Consider the following 22,614-nt stretch of genomic DNA (forward strand, 5'->3'; position numbering starts at 1 on the left):
ACCCACGAACTTGTGAACGCCCTGATCGCCCATGTACGTGGTGTGATACCACTCATCGTTCCTTCACTGATACTCGCTGCAGTTCTATTTAATCTTCGACGCAAGCTTGAAGCCAACCACGACATAGAAGAATGTGTTATGGAGGAGCTTATCCTCGGGGAGGATGAAGACGAGGAGATAGACTCTCCAGTCGATGAGTAATAAATGATGAATGCTCGTGTGTACGGTCACACCTAACCCCCATCTACAATGGGCTTCTTGTTGTCATCATAATTCTTTTGCACCCATAGACATTGCACAGTATCACGCCCCCCACAACATTCCTGCTCCTCATCCTGACGTTCTTTCTGGCTTGATCAATTTTTATGCTCATTATTCGTGACATTTCTGGTCTGCAAATTTACTGTAAAGCAGTCTACATGCTACCGTAGCACTATCCTGATCTTCATCCCAGTCACTTGCTTGTTGAGGGACTGTGTCCTACGGGTTTGCTCGTGATGATGATGTCAACGCTGAGTACGGATATGGCGGCTTTTGTTGCGGGGTTGATAGCCCATGGTTTTGTGGCTAGTAGGTCGAGGATCTTGAAGTCAGTAGCTATATTAGAGTGCCATCTCCTTCAGCCTGGCATGTGATCGATCAAGGTGATCGTAGAGCTGGTGAACCTCACCTATTTCGACACCCCAGATTTCGCTGCCCTTCTGTTCGTGCTTGGCCCACAACCGAGTGAGAACTTCGTTACCCTTAGCATCTCCCAGCGCGTTCTCAGCGAGTGTTCTGGGTTGAATTCGAGTGTTGTGGCATACCGCTTCACAGCATGTTGTACCAGCTTCCTCATGCCGCTCCTGTTTGCCTCGATGCACTTGTTTAGCGCTAGTTCTGTTGCGCCTGGACCAGGAACTAGCCGTGGATCTTTTATAAGGGATTCGATCACATTGACGCTGTTGTCGAGGTCGTCAAGATGGTTGGCTGTTGCTCCACTAAGCACGATTATCGCCGTGCGCGTCTTTGTGTGTTCCTGATACCCATGGGATCGAGCTGACGTAGTAGTCTCCACTGATCTTCGTCGTCTCGTAGCCTGCTTCCTCTGGGGTGGGTGCGCCGATGCATGCGAAAGGTGTGGTGTTGACGACACGGGCTATGCAGCAGAGGTCGCATTTGGAGAGGACTTTGCGATGCTCAAGCAATTAAGGTAGCGTAGGACGAGGCCACTGATGGATGAACCTGCGATGATCTGAATCGGCAGTTTCCTTGAAGATATGTTTATTGAGTGATAGTTAGTAGATATCGGATAGAGGATAACATACTCTTTCAAGTTGTTGTTCCTCGACGCGAGTGAAACGGGTTTGAGGGTTGTCCCTGTGTGAAAGGTCAGAGGCCGATAGATCTGTGCCGCTTCATAAGAAGGGGTAAACAGAATGAGGAAGCAACCCACTTTCGAGTTCACCGAGGGCTTTGGCGCATGGGAATCTGTATCCCCTTCGCTCAGGTCCATCACAAGAAGGTTCTCTGATTTCCTCCTGCGAGAATGATGGCCATGTTTGTAGTAGGACGCCCATCTGGATTAAGTTAACAAGTAGATAAGAAATGAAATAGAGAAGGACCGCGTACTGTGTACTCTTGAGCTTGGCTGTCGGGGTGATGCAACGAGGAGAGGGTGAATGATGGGTTAATCGATGATGGAGATGACGTATTCTTGGTACCGATGAGTCAGAACGTGGACGATTATTGGACGATAAACTCAATACAATCCCTTTGGCATGTATAAAAGATGAAGACCCCTTCTAATCATCTTACTTCGCTTCACCATGCGCAAAGGCAATTTGACTCAAGACACCCAAATAATAGCTCGTGAAAGCAAACCTCTCAGGATATTCGACGCTGTTATCGGAGAGATTGCGAATGTATGCAGGCCCTCGTCTCGATCATAACCACACTGATCTCATTCCATAGGTACATCCATATGCAGAGATAACACTGGGCATGTTCTCTTGTGCAGCCAATGTATGTTTTTATTTCCTCTCTCCCTATCTCCCACTGTCACTAAGCAATCATTTGTGCAGGTTCAAGTGGATCGTGACGCAGCGATTGTCACTAGTTCTCGGGATACCACTATTCGGCTGTGGGATGCAGGGATGGGGGAGCCAGTCGGTGAGCCCTTGCGGTGGCACACTCATTCAGTTGACTCGGTCTCGTTCTCGCCGGACGGTACTCGCATCGTCACTGGTTCTTCGTTCGAGGGTAGCATTGTCCAATAGTCACTGCCCAATATCTGTTTCGTTTATTTCATCTCATTTCTGTCGGGTTCTTAACTACCCTCATCTACAGGCTGTTATTTCTACAGTCGCTTGATGTCGTCATCTATCGAGTACTTTGCTACCCGTTCTCTATCCATGTTTCCCCGCTCCCACGTTTACCTGATACTCGCTGTTCCTTGGGTCTTGCATACCATCATTAGTCGTAGAGTTACAATGTTACTGTTGTTTGAATGAGTCAGACTAATGATATCATTTTGTTCGAACGTCTATTGTGCCGTTGTCCTTGAACCTCACGCTCGTCAGAGTCATCATCTCTCTGCGCTTCATTGCAAGTCAATCCAAGTATCCAAGGGATTTTCCTATCCTCACAACCGATTTCTGTGATCGGATATCCCAGACATCAAGGCAGTCCCTCGTATGTAACTTCACTGCGAGCTTCTTCAAATCAGTGGAGAATCGAACCGCGCCCACCCAACCAACAGGAGCCACCAGTTTCAAGTTGCCACATCAGTAGCGACAACCTATCAACCATCCCTTGATACCGCCGGAGTAGGGTAGGAAGCCGTAGCTTAGTCAGTCACTTGGTGTTTTGCGGGCTTTGTCGTGGTGCTCACACACTTCTTGCCTCGCTTGCTACACGCAGGCATAGTCGCGGATGCACCGCTCCACCACCACTGTCAACACCCTCTCCCCCCAAATACCTTGCGCTTCCTTAATATCCTTACCCGCGTTCAGATCCCATTGTTGAGTGTCCTCGTCCCGAGATCCGCTGATCATTCGCTTGCCATCTGGAAAGGAGGGATTCGTTCTCCATGTTATTGATGTGTCAGAATCAATTTCATAGCGACTGCTTTCATCGACGTGGAAGCCATCGCTGTGTCTCCATGAGCGAAACCGTAAAATAGGCAAGGTATTATGTGGATGCGTTGAGAATGTGCCAAGGTGAGGTCTCGTTGTCAATCTGCTATCTGACTGACGGTGGCGGCGATTTGAAAATGGGTCGTCTGGTAAGGTCAACATCAATTCATCCCGTGCTGGAGATACAGATGAGAATTTGATGTTACCAGAGGTTCTGGTTACCAGCGACAAACTTATGGACCGATGAACTTGATGAGCGATGAATTCCTGAATGTGGGTGAAGCTATGAGCTTTGTGTGAGAGCACGTAACGACAGACCAGACATGCTGATCCCATCAGAGATGCGGCTGCGCGTGCACCGTGGATGATGGTCGTGTTGAAGTGTATATATTGGCGCTTTCTCATAGCGGGTTGAGAAGCTGAACAGAAGCACATCGTTGTTGCGTCATCTGTGGTCGTTCAAGTTCCCGTTGCAGCGAGTTCATTCAAAGTGGGCTAAAATCGGGTGGGACGAAACATGTAATTCATTGTGTTCACTGTACAGTGCAACATACAATCACGATATCCACGACGAAAGCAGTGAGAACGAGAGCACCACGAAAACGATGTGTGTAAAGATGATATAGGCTGTGAGACATGAACAAACAGCTGGTTGGAAAAGACACTCAGCAAGAGTAAGCGAAAGGAGGATGAAATTAAGGCAATGCGAAGAGTGGGAGAGGTTCCAGAACGATAGATATCAGCGGGTGATACTGGACGCAGGTGCACCAGGCTGTCACAACGGGCGTCCTCGTCAAGGAGCTCTTCGATAGTCGATTTCTGGAGACCCGACGGGAAGAGTCTAAGGACTACAATTGATCTGCATTGAACTCGTGATAAATGTGTGACAATGTGAATCTTTGTACATGAGATTAGGAGAAGCAGACTGTGACTCACGAAGCTGTTGAAGGGCATTATGATGAACTGTCCACGAGTGATTGTCAAGGTTGCGGAAGGAGATTAGGGAGGTATGCGAGAAACCCCCAAAAGTGGGTGTGATCGACGAAACGCAGCTCTGTATCCTGGAGAAGTACTATAAATACAAGACGGAGAGAAAGAGCAAGCACCTCATTATATCGCTGGAAGAGATCTTAATCAACACTCCACTTAGCCTCAGTACTCTACAGCGCGTCAGGGATGACCTGCTATACTCTAGATTGAGGAGAGCACATCAGTAGCTGTGTCAGCTTGGCTTACTTTTGAGTGTCCCAAAGCTTGCTGCTCAGACGCAGCTCAGACGCAGCTCAGACGATATATAAATGCGACAACGAAGGCTTGTCGAATGAGCAGGTGTGGACAAAGCGTTGGCTGATTCGAGGAAGACGCAACGGCAGCGCACATTAACTTAGGGTGGAAATGATACACAAACCTGGAGACTACATTTTTCTTCGAACCATCACATTTGTCTGGATGTCTTGACAGACTGATACATTAAGATGACGGGTGCATCAATGAGTGCCATTAGGCAGATGTCAGAACGAACAGCACGAGGTCCTAAATGAGTACAAAACATCGAAACAAACCAACAGAAACAATGGCGCTCGCAGATCTGGTCCCGAAAGAGATACGAAAGATAGAATAGATTTTCCACAGATTGAGAAAAGCTTCGGGGATTGATGACAACGCGGAACAGGTTGACAGGACCCTAATCGTTCAAGATAAACCTGATCTGAATCGCGCCTTCATTAGCACAATCTCGCGAATGAAAAAAGACCCACTCCGCTGACATACAAATGAAGCCAAATGTCATACTGTATTTTGCTGGTCATCTCCCGCTGATGCCAATCTGTCAGACCTAGCGCTAGCTCGTTCTGAGCTTGAATTAGTACCACACGGATGATTGGAGAGATCAGAGCTTGACTTAACGGATATCGCACGGCGATGTGCCCACCTAGAACCTAGCTATTTCATGTTCTGTGAACAAAGGAATGTGAAGCCCGTACACTGAAACAGTAGGTCAGCATCTGACACAACTGAAGAAACAGGAAGTAAATCGTGAGTGAGCATACACATAAATGCACTTGAGCATTTGCAACACGACAGATGGCGGCCGTACTAACCACGAGAGTAAACTTGAAGTTGGTTGGGAAGAAAACCGGAGAAAGCCAGGAGAATGGGCACAGTTTAGACGCATGGGAAACTTTGGACTTGTGTCTTCGCCTTCTCGAGCATATTCGAGTTATAAAACACATCTACTGATTCTACCTCCCACCGCTGAGATTCTACAAGAGTGCCTGTCTGCTCTGCAATGCTTCGTAGTTCCTCGAGATGCGCCAACCTCAACTTTGGGCGGCAACTTGTCCGTGATCACGCTTGAACGAAGTATAGTCAGTGATATAGAGACAGTGAGGTATGCCTAGTGCGTTGCTTTATGAAATAATCAATGCGATACTTACCTCCTAGAACACGCATTTCTCACTTCCAACACAACAACTCTAACATCATGCCCATCAGCACTTGCACTTTCCAAAACCCTCCTCACAAACGCCGTCCCAGTAATACCCGAGCCAACCACGACAAATTCAGCATGCGTCGGAAACGCGAGTGACGATGGGTGAGGGTGTGTAGGATGGGTAGGGGCCCTGGAGAGTGCTGGATGCGTGCTTGGAGGGTTTGGGTGGTGTGGAGGTTCCAAGGAATTGAGTTAAGTAATACTAGGCGGTTGCTTATCGCGGGAAGGAAGGAACCAATACGGTCGTGGTGTGCTTGCACTTTGTCGTGTTGTATGATTTCCTGGCAGTTTAGTGCTGTTCGCCCTCTGTCACATACACCAAGTCCGAGGCCTGCGCGTATCATTAACAACCCCACCAACCAACCAAACTGATTCACCTAACTGCGCGTCGGCAGCGTCCGTCATCGTAACATTTGGTATCCGTAGGTTAACAGTATCACACTCGTGGTAGAGTGCACTTGCTTTGAGCACTTCTTCTGGAGGATCGGTGCCTTGGTAAGCATTGCTCTTGAAAGACGTTGGGAGAAAAAGGACATGCAGCAAAGATGTCGTAGCAGATGTTGTGAAGTATGTAAGAGGGCGGAAGAAGGGATCGTATACCTGAGGAATGTCTAGGTATTTGAGTCGAATGAATATCCTAAAACTGCGTTAATAGCAGTGCAATGGTATCTGATCTTGAAAGCCCAGGACACACGGATACGGCAATGACGTTCGACTTTTGCACCCTATCGCTGATGACGTGGATGGTAGAGTTGTCTGTCTTGGGTACCTGCCTGACTGACGGGAATGCATCTAGGACACGCTGGAGGTGGCGGATGGAAATGACCATTTGAAGGGAGCGGCAGCCCTCTTGGTGGAAAGTGGATGTGGCTTGGAGGTCGAGGATTGAGAGGGGGCGGTGGCTGCGTGACGTTGATGATGGGTATGTCGTGTTCGGTGGGTGAGACGAGGGGAAGAGTGAAAATGAAGAACGACGCATTCCATTGTCAAGTCTTCGGGGTAATATTGCTTCCATAAATTGCCGACTGGAGCGAGGTAACCATAATAGAGAACTGCACCAAGAAATCCATACCCAAATGCCAGGATAAGGACTGGGAGTGAGGATATGATGTCTATACGACATTTATAAGCTGAAACGAAGATTTTGAGCAGTCGGCTGGGGTCGAAATTCAAATGCTTAGCGCTTGCAACACTGGAACAAATATTGCCTCGAGGCGTATGTGGGTCCTTATCTTACTTCCCTTCAACTGATATTGCTATCCACAATGAGCAAAGGTAACTCATCGAAGGATTCTACTCAACAAACCCACGCATCTAGTAGCAAAGGAACACCTCGTGAAAGTTCGGTACGTGTTTTTTGAGGATCACTTCGTTCACACCGCTCCAAACATTAACATTGACTCATCCTTCATCTAGCACCGACCCCGTGGCAGAGTCGGTCGATTTCTGGCAAAGGTTAAGAACGGTGCAAACAAGTTAAGGATCTCGGTGAGTTCACGAGCATGCGTAATGAGATCCTGCAATCCGACTAACATTGCAACAAGCGCTCGAAGGATCCCCGTAGCCGTAGTCCTGCTCCCCCGAACGTCGAGGTAGGTTCTTAAACTTGCCCTTCAGTCTCTGTACTCTATCTAAATTTTGGTGGTCACGCAGGTTCAGGTTGCTCCGTCTGGTGTGGAAGCGGCTGATACCCAATCGGCACTTCAGGATGCTCAAGAGGCTGAAAGGCACATGCATTTACTTTCGGGACCTGAGATAACTGTGGATTCTGTTCTTCAAGGCGCACAAGAGGATCTCGATCTCGTTGACAATTTCGAGGACACATATCTCCAACCCCTCAAGATATTCGACGCTGTTATCGGAGAGATTGCGGATGTATGCAGACCCTCCTCACGATCAGAACCGAATTAATCTGTTTACACAGGTACATCCATATGCAAAGATAGCACTGGGCGCGTTATCTCGTGCAGCCAAAGTATGTTTTCATTCTCTTTCTCCCTATCTCCCACTGTTACTCAGCAATCATTTGTACAGATTATTCTAGCTCAAAGGGATCGCGACAACGCGGTGCACGAACTTCTCAAGAAGTTAGGCGAGGTTTACAGCTTCACACAAGACGAGATGCTTGGCAAAATCTCGTCGATGGATCCTTTCCTTGGAAAGATTTCTCAGCAGACCCGTGAATGTGCCGATTTTATCAAAAAATATTCGGAGACCAAGAATTTTTGTGAGTTTTAACAAGCTGTTGCGCTTTGTATCGTCTCGAGCTTCCACCGTCGCACAGGGAAGAGACTTGGAAAGAACATCTTATCGGAAACGGAAGATACGATCGCAAAGTACAATGACGTGTTCGATAAGCTCATGCAAAACTTCCGGGACCAGGTTACTCGCGACGTAGCCATACGCGTCCACGACATAGCCATACACGTCCACCGCATGGGTGAGGGTTCGAATATCCTTGTGACCTTACATATATTTATACCTGTTCAGAAGAAACATTAGACCTCAGCGATGTGAATTATGCAAAAGGCGCGGGTCTAGATACCAGAAAAGAATGCCTCGAAGGGACACGCACGGAAATCCTTTCCCAGATCACGGAATGGGTCAACAGCACTGGGGACAACGTTCCACGTGTGCTGTGGTTATCTGGCCCTGCAGGCAAGGGAAAATCGGCCATCGCCCACACCATTGCTAAGTGGTTCGAGGACGCAGGAGGGCTTGGTTCGTGTTACTGTTTCGACCGCCAGCGAGAAGCAGATCGTCGCCATGAAAAGATCTTTTCCACGATCGCGCGCGACCTGGCTGACCGTGATCCGGAGATGAGGCGGGCATTGGCAGATGCAGTTAAGACCGCGAATTCGCTCAAGAATACACCGGATATCATCCAGCAGTGGAAGAAGCTTCTAATCGAACCACTGGAGAAGTCATCTGGGTCAGCTGGAGAACCCATCGTGATCGTGATCGATGCACTGGACGAGAGCGGTGGAGTAGAGACACGGAAAGACCTCCTCCGCATTCTAGCTGGCAAACATCAAAACCCCGCCGTTCCCAAAATCACAGACCTCCCGGGCAACTTACGCTTCATTGTTACTTCTCGTCCGCTTGATGACATCAAAGACAAGTTTGGTGACGTTCAGCATATTCAACAGATGTCGATGGACGAGATTCCACGAGCAGATGCAGAGCGCGACATCCGTGCTTACGTATCCAAGGAGTTGGAGGGGCTGAATTTCCAGAACAGAGAGTTCGCGCTCCTCGCTGAGAAAGCCGATGGACTTTTCGAGTGGGCGCGTCTCGCTTGCGGATACATCAAAGAGTCCCATACTGGGCTATCTCCAATGGAATGTTATGAAGCTGTGGTGTCACGCAATCCCGCTGAGAGAAGCCCGCTATTGCACGACATGTATCGCCTGATTTTAAAAGATGTCATGCCCGGGGATGCATCTCCGCATTTGCAGAAACTGCGTTCGACTGCGTTGGCGAGGTTTCGCTCAGTGATGGGACAAATACTAGGCACAGCTGAACCCCTCCCTTTAGCTTCTCTGAATACCATGAGGCACCATTTTCCAAAGCGAGAGGACCATTTTGACGTGGAGCTTGTAGTGAAAAGCATGGGGTCCCTGCTCAGCGGCACCACCAACCCAGGTTCCCCAATCCGACCCCTTCACGCATCCTTCCATGATTTCTTGACGGACGAACGATCAAGTGGAGAGTTTTTCATCGACCTGTCAAAGGCGCAATGCGACCTTGCATTCGCGTCACTTCGAGTGATGGAACACGGTCTTCGCTTCAATATCTGTGATTTGAAGTCGTCGTATCTGCCTAATAGCGAAGATCCTGGGCTACAAGAACGAGTCCAAAAATGCATCCCCCAACATCTGTCATATTCCTGTCGATTTTGGACTTCGCACGTACGAACCACACCATTCGACAAGGAGCTCGCGAAAGAAGTGAAATTGCTCTTCGACAACGAGCGGCTGTTTTTCTGGCTCGAGTCGCTCGCCCTGATCAATGCGCTCAGCGGCGCAGTTCCTGCCCTCTCACTCATTCCCCAGTGGCTGAAGGTGAGTGCATTGCTACTGAGTGCCAGATAAAGGGCTCATGCGCAACCACAGGGCCATCCTAAATTCAAAGATGTCTTGTCGACCGCAATGGACGTACAGAGGTTCATTCAAGTCTTCGGCGGCATGATTTTACACAGCACGCCACATCTGTATGTATCAGCACTCCCATTCTTGCCTGCCAACTGTCTGCTATCGAGAACGTTTTCTGCACGGTTTCCGAACACTCTTCGTGTGGCTTCTGGACGTAATATGAATTGGCCAGCTGTTCAGACGGTGCTCAGGGGGCACACTAGTTCAGTAAACTCGGTCTCGTTCTCGCCGGACGGCACTCGCATCGTCACTGGTTCGGACGATTCCACTGTTCGGCTGTGGGATGCAGGGACAGGGGAGCCAGTCGGTGAGCCCTTGCGGGGGCACACTTGTTCAGTAAACTCGGTCTCGTTCTCGCCGGACGGCACTCGCATCGTCACTGGTTCTTGGGATTCCACTGTTCGGCTGTGGGATGCAGGGACAGGGGAGCCAGTCGGTGAGCCCTTGCGGGGGCACACTCATTGGGTAACGTCGGTCTCGTTCTCGCCGGATGGCACTTGCATCGTCACTGGTTCAGGAGGATTCCACTGTTCGGCTTGGGATGCAGGACGGGGAGCCAGTCGGTGAGCCCTTGCGGGGGCACACTGATTCAGTAACGTCGGTCTCGTTCTCGCCGGACGGCACTCGCATCGTCACTGGTTCGGGATTCCACTGTTCGGCTGTGGGATGCAGGGACGGGGGAGCCAGTCGGTGAGCCCTTGCGGGGGCACACTGATTCAGTAACGTCGGTCTCATTCTCGCCGGACGGCACTCGCATCGTCACTGGTTCTTCACTGTTCGGCTGTGGGATGCAGGGACGGGGGAGCCAGTCGGTGAGCCCTTGCGGGGGCACACTTTCAGTAAACTCGGTCTCATTCTCGCCGGACGGCACTCGCATCGTCACTGGTTCTGGGATTCCACTGTTCGGCTGTGGGATGCAGGGACGGGGGAGCCAGTCGGTGAGCCCTTGCGGGGCACACTCATTCAGTAAACTCGGTCTCTTCTCGCCGGACGGCACTCGCATCGTCACTGGTTCTTCGGATTCCACTGTTCGGCTGTGGGATGCAAGGACGGGGAGCCAGTCGGTGAGCCCTTGCGGGGGCACACTTATTCAGTAACGTCGGTCTCGTTCTCGCCGGACGGCACTCGCATCGTTACTGGTTCAAGGGATTCCACTGTTCGGCTGTGGGTCGCAGGGACGGGAAGGCCAGTCGGTGAGCCCTTGCGGGGGCACACTGATTCAGTAATGTCGGTCTCGTTCTCGCCGGACGGCACTCGCATCGTCACTGGTTCTTCGGATTCCACTGTTCGGCTGTGGGATGCAGGGATGGGGGAGCCAGTCGGTGAGCCCTTGCGGGGGCACACTGATTCAGTAAACTCGGTCTCGTTCTCGCCGGGCGGCACTCGCATCGTCACTGGTTCGGAGGATTCCACTGTTTGGCTGTGGGATGCAGGGACGGGGGAGCCAGTCGGTGAGCCCTTGCGGGGGCACACTGACTCAGTAAGGTCGGTCTCGTTCTCGCCAGACGGCACTCGCATCGTCAGTGGTTCTGCGGATTCACTGTTCGGCTGTGGGATGCAGGGACGGGGGAGCCAGTCGGTGAGCCCTTACGGGGGCACACTTCTTCAGTAAACTCGGTCTCGTTCTCGCCGGACGGCACTCGCATTGTCAGTGGTTCTGCGGATTCCACTGTTCGGCTGTGGGATGCAGGGAGGGGGAAGCCAGTCAGTGAACCCTTTCGGGGGCACACTTCTTCAGTAAGGTCGGTCTCGTTCTCGCTGGACGGCACTCGCATCGTCACTGGTTCGAACGATTCCACTGTTCGGCTGTGGGATGCAGGGACAAGGGAGTCAGTCGGTGAGCCCTTACGGGGGCACACTGATCCAGTTTTGTCAGCCTCGTTCTCGCCGGACGGCACTCGCATTGTCACTGGTTCTTTGGATTCCACTGTTCGGCTGTGGGATGCAGTGATGAGCCAGCCGTCGCAATATTGCGCTGTGTCGGGTCCTTCAGCAGTATCAGATCAACATCGCGTCCTGCATCCCATCGAGTCCACCACTCCCATGACATTGAATACTTGGAACAATCACTTCGTCTGCTTCTCGCCCAACTCCATTCATGCGTTGCGCAACACTTCCGAATTAACGGAGGGAGCATCCCATGACGATCACAGTTCGACCCCCTTTTTCCTGAATGTTCACAGTGGATGGGTGGCAGGACCCAAACATCGACTCTTGTTCTGGGTGCCACCCGCTTCTCACCACTTACTATATAACCCTGTGACTGCATTGGTGATACCCAGAGGAGGCCCCGAGCTTGATTTGAGTCGCATGGCACATGGACAACACTGGAAAGAATGCCGAGAAGAGTGAGTCTCCTCAATGCCCTTTCTGTTACTCGCACTTACTAAAATCAATATTTGCAGACCTTAGTACCGACGATGCATTCAGCAATGTATATATTATGGAGATTTCGCATACAATTAGACGTGAGCGAGTGTACAGTGGATCATACTTAGTGTTCTATTCCATATCCAGTAAATTAAGGATTGTCCATGTGAACGACGTGAGGTGACGGTATGGCACTCATGATATTAGTGCTGGTTTGTGAGAGCACATAACGACGGACAAGGCATGCCGTTTCCATCAAAAATGCGCTTGCGAGTGCGCCGTGGATTGCGTCAAAGTGATGTATATCATCGGAACTTTCTCATGGCAAACTGAGAAGCTGAACAGAAGGACATCGTTGTTGCGGTCATCTGTGGTCGTTCAAGTTCTGAGTACATTCAAAGTGGGCTAAAAATAGGATGCGACGAAATATGTAGCTCATTGCTATACAGTGCAGCTTATAACCTCGATATCTACGACAAATGCGGTGAGAACGAGAGCAACATGAAAACGATGCGTGTAAGGATGTTGTGGGCTGTGAGGTGTGAAAAAATAGCTGGAGGAAAAAGGCACTAGGCAAGAGCAAGCGAATGGGTGATGACAATGAGGCGATATGAAGAGCAGATGTTCCGCACGATAGATGACATTGAATTGAGGGTGATATTGGACGCAGGTGCACCAGGGTATCGCAACGGGCGTCCTCGTCAAGGAGTCTTCGATAGTCAGTTTCTGGAGACTCAGCAGGAAGAGTCCAAGGGCTACAATTGAGTTTCATAACTTTGTATTGAACTTGTGATAAATGTGTGACCATGTGAATCTTTGTATATGAGACTAGGAGAAGTAAATTGCGACTCACGAAGCTATTGGGAAGCCGTTCATAATACAGTTACTACGTGCGTCTGAGTCAACACACACAGGCCCGGAGTCGTTGGTAGCAAATCGTAGTTATTGGGTGGTGCTCATTGGCAATTTCCGTGGCCCACTTTATCCTCTCCAACGCAAAAATAGCGGGGTTCGGCGTAATGGTGTTTCCATTTCTGCTCCAAAGGTGTGTTAATGTAGGAACGATCATAGTTGGAGAGAATGCGAAGTTTGACGCGTCGTAGTCTGGGACGAACTGACAATGATGTTGTGGAGTAAGAGGGTGCGGCGGCGTAGAAAGACATTAATTGATGATGCGTATATCACGCTCGGTGGACGGGGAGAAGGGTGAGAATTAAGAGATTGATGATGGAGCTTATAAGCTGTTGATACTCGCAACAAAGCATCCCAGGACCGGCACCTCCAAAGATACATCTGAGGGATTACGAGGTTGATGGTTCTGAACAGGCCGTACTGCGGAGAGAAGCGAAGATCTTTTCGGAGGTGAATGAACATGGGATACTGGTGGTCGTGGTGATAGATGAGTTGTGCGTAAAAGATGAGATGCGTACATTCAGTTGATCACTGAGTACTTTGAGTGCACTGGCTTGGCAAGGATATCGGGTGGAGTGTTGCATATGTAAATCGTGTAATCACCGCCGCGTAAGCTAGTCGGCACGAGTTGGGTAATGCGATGAGGCAAATCCTGGAGCTTGATAGTGTCGTCTTCTGACCGCATGCGAATCTGTATCGCCTGATTCGGACTTCGCCAGGGTGGAGGTCCATCGCAAGAAGGTTCTCTAATTTCTTGACTAACTCTCCTTCGACCATGATAGCCATGTTTGTAGTAAGACACCCATCTGGATCAAGTTAACAAGTAGACAAGAAATGAGATAGAGAAGGACGTACTTTGAACTCTTGAGCTTGCAAGGCCATGCTAAGGAGCTTGGTTGCTGGGTGAACAGGTGATGGCTGCATAGAAAGGATTAACGATGTTGATGATGTGTATTCTCGTTTGGTGGGTGCGACGAGGAGAGGGTGAGAATTAAGAATGATGCTGATGAGGTGTTTTGGGTTAGTACAGCAAGATGATAATGATCGATGATGGAGCTGTTGATAAGTGTATGATGGAACTGGGAAGTTCTGCATGAGAGAATAAGAGGCCAAAAGTTTTTCAGATTAGAATAAAGAAGATCGAATACTAAATCGCGAAATGCACGGCAGGTGAGTGCAAGTCGGAAGATGGAACATCGATCTTGAGTTTCCAGTGATCAGGCAATAAGTGCGAGCAGAAACGTTGTCGTTTGTCATTGAGCACAAAACAAAAAATCACTTCCAGGATCTCAGTTACGCGAAGACGCTGGAGTATGTCGAGAGTGAAGTAGGTGACCTCGATTTCTCAGTTTGCAAATTTCGAATAAGGAAACTCCTGGAAGCCTCTGCACAACAGACCAAAACAACGTTTATCTCGTGCTATGGCGAATTCTAATATCAATGCAACCCCTGCGTAATGCATGCCTGTAATAAAGTCATAATAGCCGCGGATTGTCGGTATTGTATCTCTCCATGGAATTTGACGCTTTGCATTGCATTTGTATCTTCCTTAGCACTGCCCATGGTGTGACCGTTTGCCTACAAATCTGCTTTTCTCACAACCATCCTTAGAAGATCCAGTGTGCATACGCGCCTGCTTGTGTACCAGGCGCATCCTACTTATATCGTGGTCTTGGGAAATGTTAGGCCCGGATAGTCAAGTATTCATTTCCGTGTCAGATATCATGTCAGAAGATACTAGCATATGCAACTGCGAGCGGCGTAGCCCTAGATACACGATAATCAACCATTCGGATGCCATTAAATAATCCTAGGATATGATAGCACAGTAAAACGGCGTCAGGGGAGAAAATAATTACGACCACGGCGAACGAAAGTGACAAAGACAACTAAAGGAAGGTTGCCCCGGCACATAAATAATACCGAATTCAGGTGGTCGGGGCTGGTTCCGGAGTAATATGACGGCCAGGGACCGCAGAAGATTTCAGATATTTGAGGTGCTCATTGACCTTAATCCACTCGTCCTCGTTCCCGTGTTTAACTTGTTCGACACAAGGGAGCATGGAGAAAATGATGCGAGCGATAGCTTCAACATCTTCTACGTTAGAGAAGCCCACGTTAAATTTCTGTAGGGATGTATGCTGAAATGACTCGGTTTCAGCATCAATGTCGATATGTATAGCATCAATGTGTAATTGCAGGGAATCCAAGTGGGGACATAGCCGCAGTCCGTCGAATAATGCGCGGAATGTAATGGTAGGTGGTCGAAGTTGGTGATTTGCTAAAGTCATGTAGCGAATGTGAGGCCAACTTGACATGGCTTCCAGGAGAAGGTCGTTGTCAAGGTATACGGGGTAATTTTCAAAAACGAGGCCCAGGGTTCGCAGCTGTGTAAAATCAAGAAATTGTGTGATTGCTGTCAAGGAGTTGCCAAAGGGCTCCTCATCCGAGTCACCGTCTGGATCAAAGGAGAAGATGACGATGTGTTCAAGGGTGTGGGATGCATTGCATCGTGACAGTGCACGAAAAAGCTGCTCAGCCTGTGCCAAAGGCATGACATGGACATGCATCTCGAACTGCAGTAATGAGGGAATTCTGAGCGCTGCAAGGCTGTGATAGTGTATGAAGCCGTGTGTACATAGAAATTGAGGATGGTAACATTGAGGAAAGGTGAGAATTTGAGATCATGTCGGTCTAATGGCCAGCTTCCGCTACCAATTTCCAATTTAATAAGGGTGGGGAGGTTGGAGAGGTGGTTCCATGCTTCCCATTCGAGCGGTGGACAACCCAGATGTGTCAGCTGCGTGCATGAACGGACAGTTTCGGCCAGCAAGAGCGACTCGTCCGCTGTGAGATCTTCAGCCGCATCACCAATGGTTAAGGCCTCCAAAGAAGCACAGTGGGTCCCGAATGATTTCGAAGCTGGGTGGATTGCTGATAGATAGATAAAAAGTAGCGTTTGGGAGAGGAAGAGGTGTAGGTATATGTTATTGGGAGCCTCGACCTGCCATAATAGTGACTGCAATCTCGGGAACATGTACGTCTCAGTGGGGAAGACTGTGAGGAGGTGGAAATTTTGTCAGACGCTATATCGATTGAGCGGACACGGGTGGCATGACGCAAGAATTGATGAGCTTCGTGCTCGGATAGTGGTTCGACGCCTTCAGACCAGGAGGGCTGCGATTAGATGCTCGGTGAGCTCATGAACTGAGGATTGTAATTAGTCTGCACTGACCCCTGCGTCACTACAATATATCATTGGATGTAGCCTCGTTACACAGCCTAGCAATGGTTCTAACTCCTCTATGTTAGCCCACAGTAAATCCATCGCAGGCTCATGGAAGGTTTTGCATGTCGTTGCAAGCGATGCGAGAGATTGTTGAGACAATAATCTCTCGCAATTATGTTCATCAGATGGTAGGTTCGCACTTTCATTCACATGCGCGAATATGTCCAGGAGAATTTCGGGGACAAGTAGAGCCTGATGCATCGATATTAGTTGTGCGTCGAATCGTCGATGGAGTCTGCTTCCAGACTAAATGGAGTTACGGCTTGCCGAGGCCACCCGTAGGCCTAGGCAGACCCTATAATAGTAAGAGAAGGGGCAGTCGTCCCGAATTCTGTCAATGTATTTTCGCCAGAGTGGCGGCGACAAACACAAACACCAAATTTAGCGGAAGTACTTGGTGACCCAAGTCAAAACCGAGTACTTGGGTATTTTGTCGGTGACACACTCAGATAGCGTATCGAATAAAATCAAGTTCATTAAATAACAGAGGTATAGTACTAATCAATCTTCCTTGCCCATTTTCTACCGGAAGGCGACGCGTTATGACGCGGTGCGGGAGACTTTGGAGTAACGACAACATCAACTCTCCCCTGCCTCTCCGATGCCCAGTTTTCCTTTTCCTTCTCGCTGAGCGATCCAATCTGCGTCTTTCCAAAGTCTTCTTTCTGGTCATTCCCCCAGTACATCCACATTTGCACACCGAGCACAAGATTGAGGACGAGGGCAAGGGCAAAGCCGGCAGTGACGATGAGGTCGCCGACCTCCGTTGCGGTAGTGAACAATCGGGCAAGACAGCCCACAATTTGTGAAACGACAGCGAAGGCAGAGAGCTGGCCCGTAGATTGGGCACGTGCATTCTGCGTGATTTGAGGCAGCTTCGAGAATAGGGACAGCGGCAACGTGGCCATTTGCAGCAGAGACAAGATGTCTTTAGGGAGAATATACAGCGCAACGGTAGATGCGACGGATGCTGCACTGGCGATTGCCAACTGCGAACCAATTGCCTGTGTATTTCGGAGCGATGGGTTGGGAAATAGATGATCAGGAGAGTAATTATGGTGTTTTGTATAGTAAGGAATAGATTCTCGCCGTAAGTCGAGAATGGGAACTCATTTCTGTATGAGTATGCAGCGGTGATGGCATATGCGAGAGTTTCAAGGACATATGCAGGTAAGGAGAGACCACGAGCGGAGCGTCCGCTAAGAACTGGCGCGTCATAACTTTAAGTACCTAGCATCTATGAAAGGCGCTTGACAGACTCACTAAGCAATAATTGAGGAACTTTCATGATAGAACCTCCTACTACGATGCCGATGCCCAAGCCCTTGGAGAGCGAATATTTGAGGCAATCCACGTCTCCGACATTGAGGTTCTCGACCAGCGAGGAATAACATTTCTGCAATATGTTGAGTGTGCCAACGTTGACTAAAATAGTAAAAATTAACATACATCTCCAATTATTGAGATTCCAAGGTCTGATATAAATCTTGGCAGGTTCTGCGTGATGGCGGTCATGATGACACTGGTTGAGTTGTTGGAAAAGTCACAAGAGCCTCATGAATATCGCAGTTCGTCACACATGTCATGGCTGTGCTATTTCCTCTTTTAGCCACCCTACTCTGCTTGAAGCTTGCGCTGCAAATGAAGGCGTTACATCCTGTCAAACTGACTCGATAATACCTACCTGGACCGCCACTGATCTGGCATTTCTGTTGTCAGTGCAATTTTGCTCTTTCCGGTCAAGATTTGCTCAGGCTAAGCAGTGTAGACTTGCGAACATGTTGACTCGGATAATGATTGTGCAGCCGGGGACATGGCTCATCCATCGATCTAGGCTTTATCTACTCCAACCACTCGCAGGGTCAAACACTCCTCCCTCTCGCCCACCTAACAGACTACAGACGCAATGAAAACCCATCCTCAATGATGAACCCTTTCGGATTCCTTGGAGGACGTGGGTGGCGGGAGACTCGGGAATCGAAACACGTTGGCTCATGAGGTGACGTGAAGTCTGATATGGCTGAAGAGCGCCCTCTCTGTGAGATCGTCTTGTCGGTCGTGCTGTGTTGGCCGGGGCGAACCGAGGTGCTGGCCATCCACGTCCCGGTTGTGCAGAAATGCCTCGTCCGCTGGCACATCTCAGCACACCATCTTTCATAGCAATCAAACGCACTTACAAAGGAATTCGTGAACTGGTACTTTTTTTGTTTTTTCATAGATCGCCAGGTGGGTAACGGAAAGGTAGTCTTTTTGATCGGCGAAGACTGTGAAATGCTCCTTCACCTCCGCTCAGGACATTCTCAGCGAAATCCCCTGACTCCCCGACTATATATAATGGTCGACGGTCAATGCTATACGCCATTGTGGACTTCAATGTTCCACGACCAGATATACATGACGGAGTCGGTATCTCAGCAAACGTAGCGTGGACTGCATGAGCCAACTCATGGACGAGGGCGATCACAAGAGTTGCACTCGGAAGCCTAAATGAAGTGTTAGTGTTTACCAAGCAGCCAGTATCAAATCAGGGCAACTTACTGGATGATCGAAGGAGGTGATAGATAGCCCTCTCCAGCTCCTGCCCTGCCTGACGCATGTCATCAGCACAATATAGAGCGTGGGGAACATCTGACAGGGGCTGCGCTGACGACTGTTGTCAACTGTCTCAGCCGCTGGCATGTCCCAAAGCAAGTTCCCTGATGGGCTAGTTTGCAGTCCTTTACAACTATCGCACCGTAGGAATCGGTTAATGGGTAAATTGCGTTCGAATCTTAGGGGGTGATGATGTCACAGCAAGACCGTCCCGGCAAGTGTCATGACACTTAGCTGGCACAACTTACTAGACACTGCCGCAGGTATACTGTTCATGACAATAATTAAAGGTGATTGCAATGTGTTGGTCCGATTTTTACCACACTGCTAACCCAATCATCACGCATTTACAGATACAAGCACCGATCACGGTGAAGTACTGCGTGAGCTGCTTCCCAGCGGTGTAAGTTTGGCTGTCTCCGTCGCCGCTATTATGCGGAACCGATGATGTCCTCGTCGACTCGAATTGCAGGCATGTACTACATATGGCAAACGAGGTACCCCCGGCGCAACATTGACTAGTTTACCGTCAGTGACCAGCAACTACAGCTGGGCCTTCTCGCGGCTCTTCAACGTGGAAAGGCGTACATCGCATGCATACGTTGAAAAGTGGTTCGTAGCCACACCATTTGATATCTGCTCACTCGCCTTGCTAGATGTTGCGATAGCGTCCAATCGACGTTTGGTCGATGTACAGGCCTAGTGACTGAATATTCGGATGGCTAGACTCCAGAGTCGGTCCTGAACCGGGATATGTTTAATTCCGGCCTGTTTGTTTTCCATTCTGACTTTTGCTCCGAGTGCATTCATGCCTAGTAGACCTGGCCGGTCATCACTGCACTCTCGTTGTATCTCGATCTATCGTCTTGTTTTCAGCTGTCTTAAAATATTCTGCTATTACTATAATCATGATGCTCTTAGAGATCATCAGCGAGTGTTTTGTGCTGTAAGAACACGAGAAACTATATTATATTTATTGTGAGCTTAGTTTGTTAAATGACTGGTGGCCGCATAAATCAACAACATTTGCAAAAATTTTGTATGAAGCGCATCCTCAGCTGCTGGCATACTGTGGCTGTACGATTTCCTCTTTGAGCGATCATAAAATTTCTGCTCTACAAGCTTGAAGGTTCGAAGGACGTGCAGCATTGCACACCACCATGGCGGAATACGATCTATCAAAACGATAATACCCTACCTGGATCGCATCTGGCATTTCCGTTGTTAGCCCTCTGGTCGAAACTTCGCTCTTCCCGGTCGAACAGGTTCAAGCAGCACAGTATGAACTTGCAAAGGCACGAACATGCTGGATTATGCAGTCAGCTTGTTTGAGCAGCTGCATCCTGACGAGGAGATCCCCGAAGGTGTGTCATTGTGTTATAATTCACATCGACGGCGATACATGTTGATCTCAACCTTTCAGAGTCTCGGGAAACGAGAGAAGGCTGTATCAACAAATGAACGCCTACAGCTGGAGGCTCAAGCTGTCCTTGATGTGATCGAGAACCCAGATGTTGCACAAGCACTGCGTCAAGATAAAAATCAGAATTTGCAGTACCTCAAAGATAACTACAACGTACGTCCTCGCTTACCATCGACCGTCTTGCAACATATTTATGTTTAACATAGCTCACCCTTGAACAAATCACTGTTTTATACAACTTTGGGCAGTTCCAATATACCTACGGCAACTACAGTGGTGCTGCAGACTATCTGTATCACTTCCGTGTACTTTCAACTGATAACGATCTCAACACTTCCGCGCACTGGGGTAAACTCGCTTCCGACATCCTCACTGGAAAATGGGAGACGGCTCTCGAAGAGTTGAACACCCTACGCGATGTGGTTGACTCGCGCTCACCTTCAACACTCTTGACGGCATCTGCCGAGCCCGCAGCCCTCACGCAACTCCACTCGCGGACATGGCTCGTTCACTGGTCTCTCTTTGTCTACTTCAATCACCCCCAGGGTCGAACACTCCTCCTCGAGACTTTCCTCTCGCCCACTTACCTTAACACTATCCAAACCTCTTGTCCCTGGATCCTTCGATACATAGCCACTGCTGCCATCCTCTCTCGCAAGTCAGCCGCAGGTGGGAGTGCTGCTTCCTCGCGTGTACGGCACTCGATACGCGAGATCGTCAAAGTCATCCAGACGGAGGAGTACCAATATCAGGATCCCGTTACATCTTTCCTGAAAGAGCTTTATGTCGAGTTTGACTTTGAGGCCGCACAGCGTGAGCTAACGCTTGCCGACCGCGTGGTCGGAGATGACTTCTTCCTTGGGAGTTCAGAGAGGAGTTCCTCGACAACGCACGCTACCTGATTAGCGAAGCATATTGCCGTATACACCAACGTATCGATATTGGGTAAGTAAAGTATACATCTACACTATTTTATTATCAAACCACGTGCTCAGCGACCTTTCGGAACGTCTTAATCTATCACGAGATGAAGGCGAGAAATGGATCGTCAACCTCATCCGTGAAACCCGTATGGGCGCCGAAGCGAAGATCGACCTAGAAAAGGTGTGGATCTTATTTCAGTGTCATTAATGATATCGCACTCGACCGTTCATTCACTGACTGTCATCTCTTCTTATAGAACGTCATCGAGATCCACCGTTCACCATTACCAGTATATCAATCAGTCATTGAGAAGACGCGTGGTTTGGCGTTCCGGACGCAGGCTTTGGGAACTGGTATGCTTCACAGCCCGCAGCAGCCACAACAGAGCCAGCCACAGCCCAGTGTTGTTGAGGGAGCTCTGTGATCAGAGCTTATCTGTACTTGTACGTACTTCATGGGTAGTGTGTATCTACTCGAAAACGACCGCTATCATCTTTGGCGATATCTCACGGTTTGTAGAATATACATTTGTCTTCTTGCTTACCCAGTGTCCACTCAGTTTTGACAAATTTTGCTGCAAAGTTAAATTATCAAGGTAAATATGGAACGACCACACTCCGTATTTGAACACAAGCAATCTATTTCATTCCCTGAGATATCCACTCCTCCAGCACCTGCATTTCGTTAGCATCGATATCACCGTGTGAGATAAGCGTTGGACTCACAATATCTCGTAGTCATTTGTGATGATCCGCTCTCCCCCACCAAATGCGAGATGGCATCCCCCCTATTATGAACTCAGATATCATGGCATAGCTTCAAGTAGAATGAGAATGCGCACAAGATGTTCTCCCGTCTTACCAGGAACCCAGGTCCCATCCACGCAACCCATCGCATGATACAGACTCTGTCCACTCTCTTCATAACCTCCAGCAACAGGATCCCGATTATGAGGGATACGACCAAGACTCGTACGGACCCATTCCATGGTCTCCGGGTCAAATGGCAAAAGGTCATACCGCCCATTATGCTCTACCTCAGCGGAACCATATGGGACACGGCAGGGATTTGGAAGATGAGGCGCAATCTTGCATGGATGGACAGAGCGCTGGAAGATTGCGGATCCGATGAAGACGGGAGAGATGCCGTCTGCATCGTGGCATGGGGGGCTTTGGTGTATGCGGGATTAGGGAAGGTAGAGTTTGACTGTAGCGGGATTCGGGTGCCTGAGGGAGGTGGACGAGTCGGATATGGCGGGGGTGGACCTTTGTTGGTCTTGTAGTCTTCTTCCATTGTGCTTGCCATAAGCTGCATGGGTCAGTACTACAACGTTGCTATGTCTA

The 22,614-nt window shown here is 49.2% G+C and overlaps 7 protein-coding genes across 7 annotated transcripts; 2 read left to right on the forward strand and 5 right to left on the reverse strand.

The window, feature by feature from the left end:
- Positions 1-454: 454 nt before the first annotated feature.
- On the reverse strand, positions 455-1,495 carry BJ212DRAFT_1297078 (TCP-1/cpn60 chaperonin family-domain-containing protein; the record flags this gene model as incomplete). The annotated part of the gene is made up of 7 exons (XM_041332541.1): positions 455-597; positions 671-777; positions 807-1,018; positions 1,044-1,138; positions 1,225-1,250; positions 1,308-1,387; positions 1,436-1,495. 7 exons carry the CDS (start codon positions 1,493-1,495, stop codon positions 455-457), a joined length of 723 nt encoding a protein of 240 aa, XP_041196491.1.
- Positions 1,496-6,013: 4,518 nt separating this feature from the next.
- Positions 6,014-6,766, reverse strand: BJ212DRAFT_1333278 (uncharacterized protein). The gene has a single exon (XM_041334841.1). The coding sequence runs from the start codon at positions 6,728-6,730 to the stop codon at positions 6,245-6,247; it is 486 nt and encodes a 161-aa protein (XP_041196492.1). The 5' UTR covers positions 6,731-6,766; the 3' UTR covers positions 6,014-6,244.
- Positions 6,767-12,078: 5,312 nt separating this feature from the next.
- BJ212DRAFT_1297079 (uncharacterized protein) lies at positions 12,079-13,793 on the forward strand (the record flags this gene model as incomplete). The annotated part of the gene is made up of 8 exons (XM_041332542.1): positions 12,079-12,109; positions 12,167-12,229; positions 12,586-12,647; positions 12,705-12,849; positions 13,046-13,176; positions 13,270-13,337; positions 13,394-13,537; positions 13,763-13,793. The coding sequence occupies 8 exons, from the start codon at positions 12,079-12,081 to the stop codon at positions 13,791-13,793; spliced, it is 675 nt and encodes a 224-aa protein (XP_041196493.1).
- Positions 13,794-14,725: 932 nt separating this feature from the next.
- On the reverse strand, positions 14,726-16,696 carry BJ212DRAFT_1333319 (uncharacterized protein). The gene is made up of 3 exons (XM_041334842.1): positions 16,275-16,696; positions 15,682-16,100; positions 14,726-15,619 (listed from the first exon to the last, which is right to left on the reverse strand). Exons 1-3 carry the CDS (start codon positions 16,531-16,533, stop codon positions 14,972-14,974), a joined length of 1,326 nt encoding a protein of 441 aa, XP_041196494.1. The 5' UTR covers positions 16,534-16,696; the 3' UTR covers positions 14,726-14,971.
- A 133-nt stretch (positions 16,697-16,829) lies between these two features.
- BJ212DRAFT_1567108 (uncharacterized protein) lies at positions 16,830-17,875 on the reverse strand (the record flags this gene model as incomplete). The annotated part of the gene is made up of 4 exons (XM_041341986.1): positions 17,782-17,875; positions 17,596-17,728; positions 17,323-17,538; positions 16,830-17,302 (listed from the first exon to the last, which is right to left on the reverse strand). The coding sequence occupies exons 1-4, from the start codon at positions 17,845-17,847 to the stop codon at positions 16,830-16,832; spliced, it is 888 nt and encodes a 295-aa protein (XP_041196495.1). The 5' UTR covers positions 17,848-17,875.
- A 2,352-nt stretch (positions 17,876-20,227) lies between these two features.
- BJ212DRAFT_1445240 (eIF3 subunit 6 N terminal domain-containing protein) lies at positions 20,228-21,695 on the forward strand (the record flags this gene model as incomplete). The annotated part of the gene is made up of 6 exons (XM_041338077.1): positions 20,228-20,290; positions 20,348-20,500; positions 20,554-21,186; positions 21,213-21,292; positions 21,343-21,451; positions 21,528-21,695. The coding sequence occupies 6 exons, from the start codon at positions 20,228-20,230 to the stop codon at positions 21,693-21,695; spliced, it is 1,206 nt and encodes a 401-aa protein (XP_041196496.1).
- A 297-nt stretch (positions 21,696-21,992) lies between these two features.
- On the reverse strand, positions 21,993-22,564 carry BJ212DRAFT_1445241 (uncharacterized protein; the record flags this gene model as incomplete). Its single annotated transcript, XM_041338078.1, has 3 exons — positions 21,993-22,058; positions 22,113-22,440; positions 22,479-22,564. The coding sequence occupies 3 exons, from the start codon at positions 22,562-22,564 to the stop codon at positions 21,993-21,995; spliced, it is 480 nt and encodes a 159-aa protein (XP_041196497.1).
- Positions 22,565-22,614: the final 50 nt, after the last annotated feature.

Source organism: Suillus subaureus, assembly GCF_016647635.1.
Source record: "Suillus subaureus strain MN1 chromosome Unknown BJ212scaffold_6, whole genome shotgun sequence".
Taxonomy (NCBI): Eukaryota; Fungi; Basidiomycota; class Agaricomycetes; order Boletales; family Suillaceae; genus Suillus; species Suillus subaureus.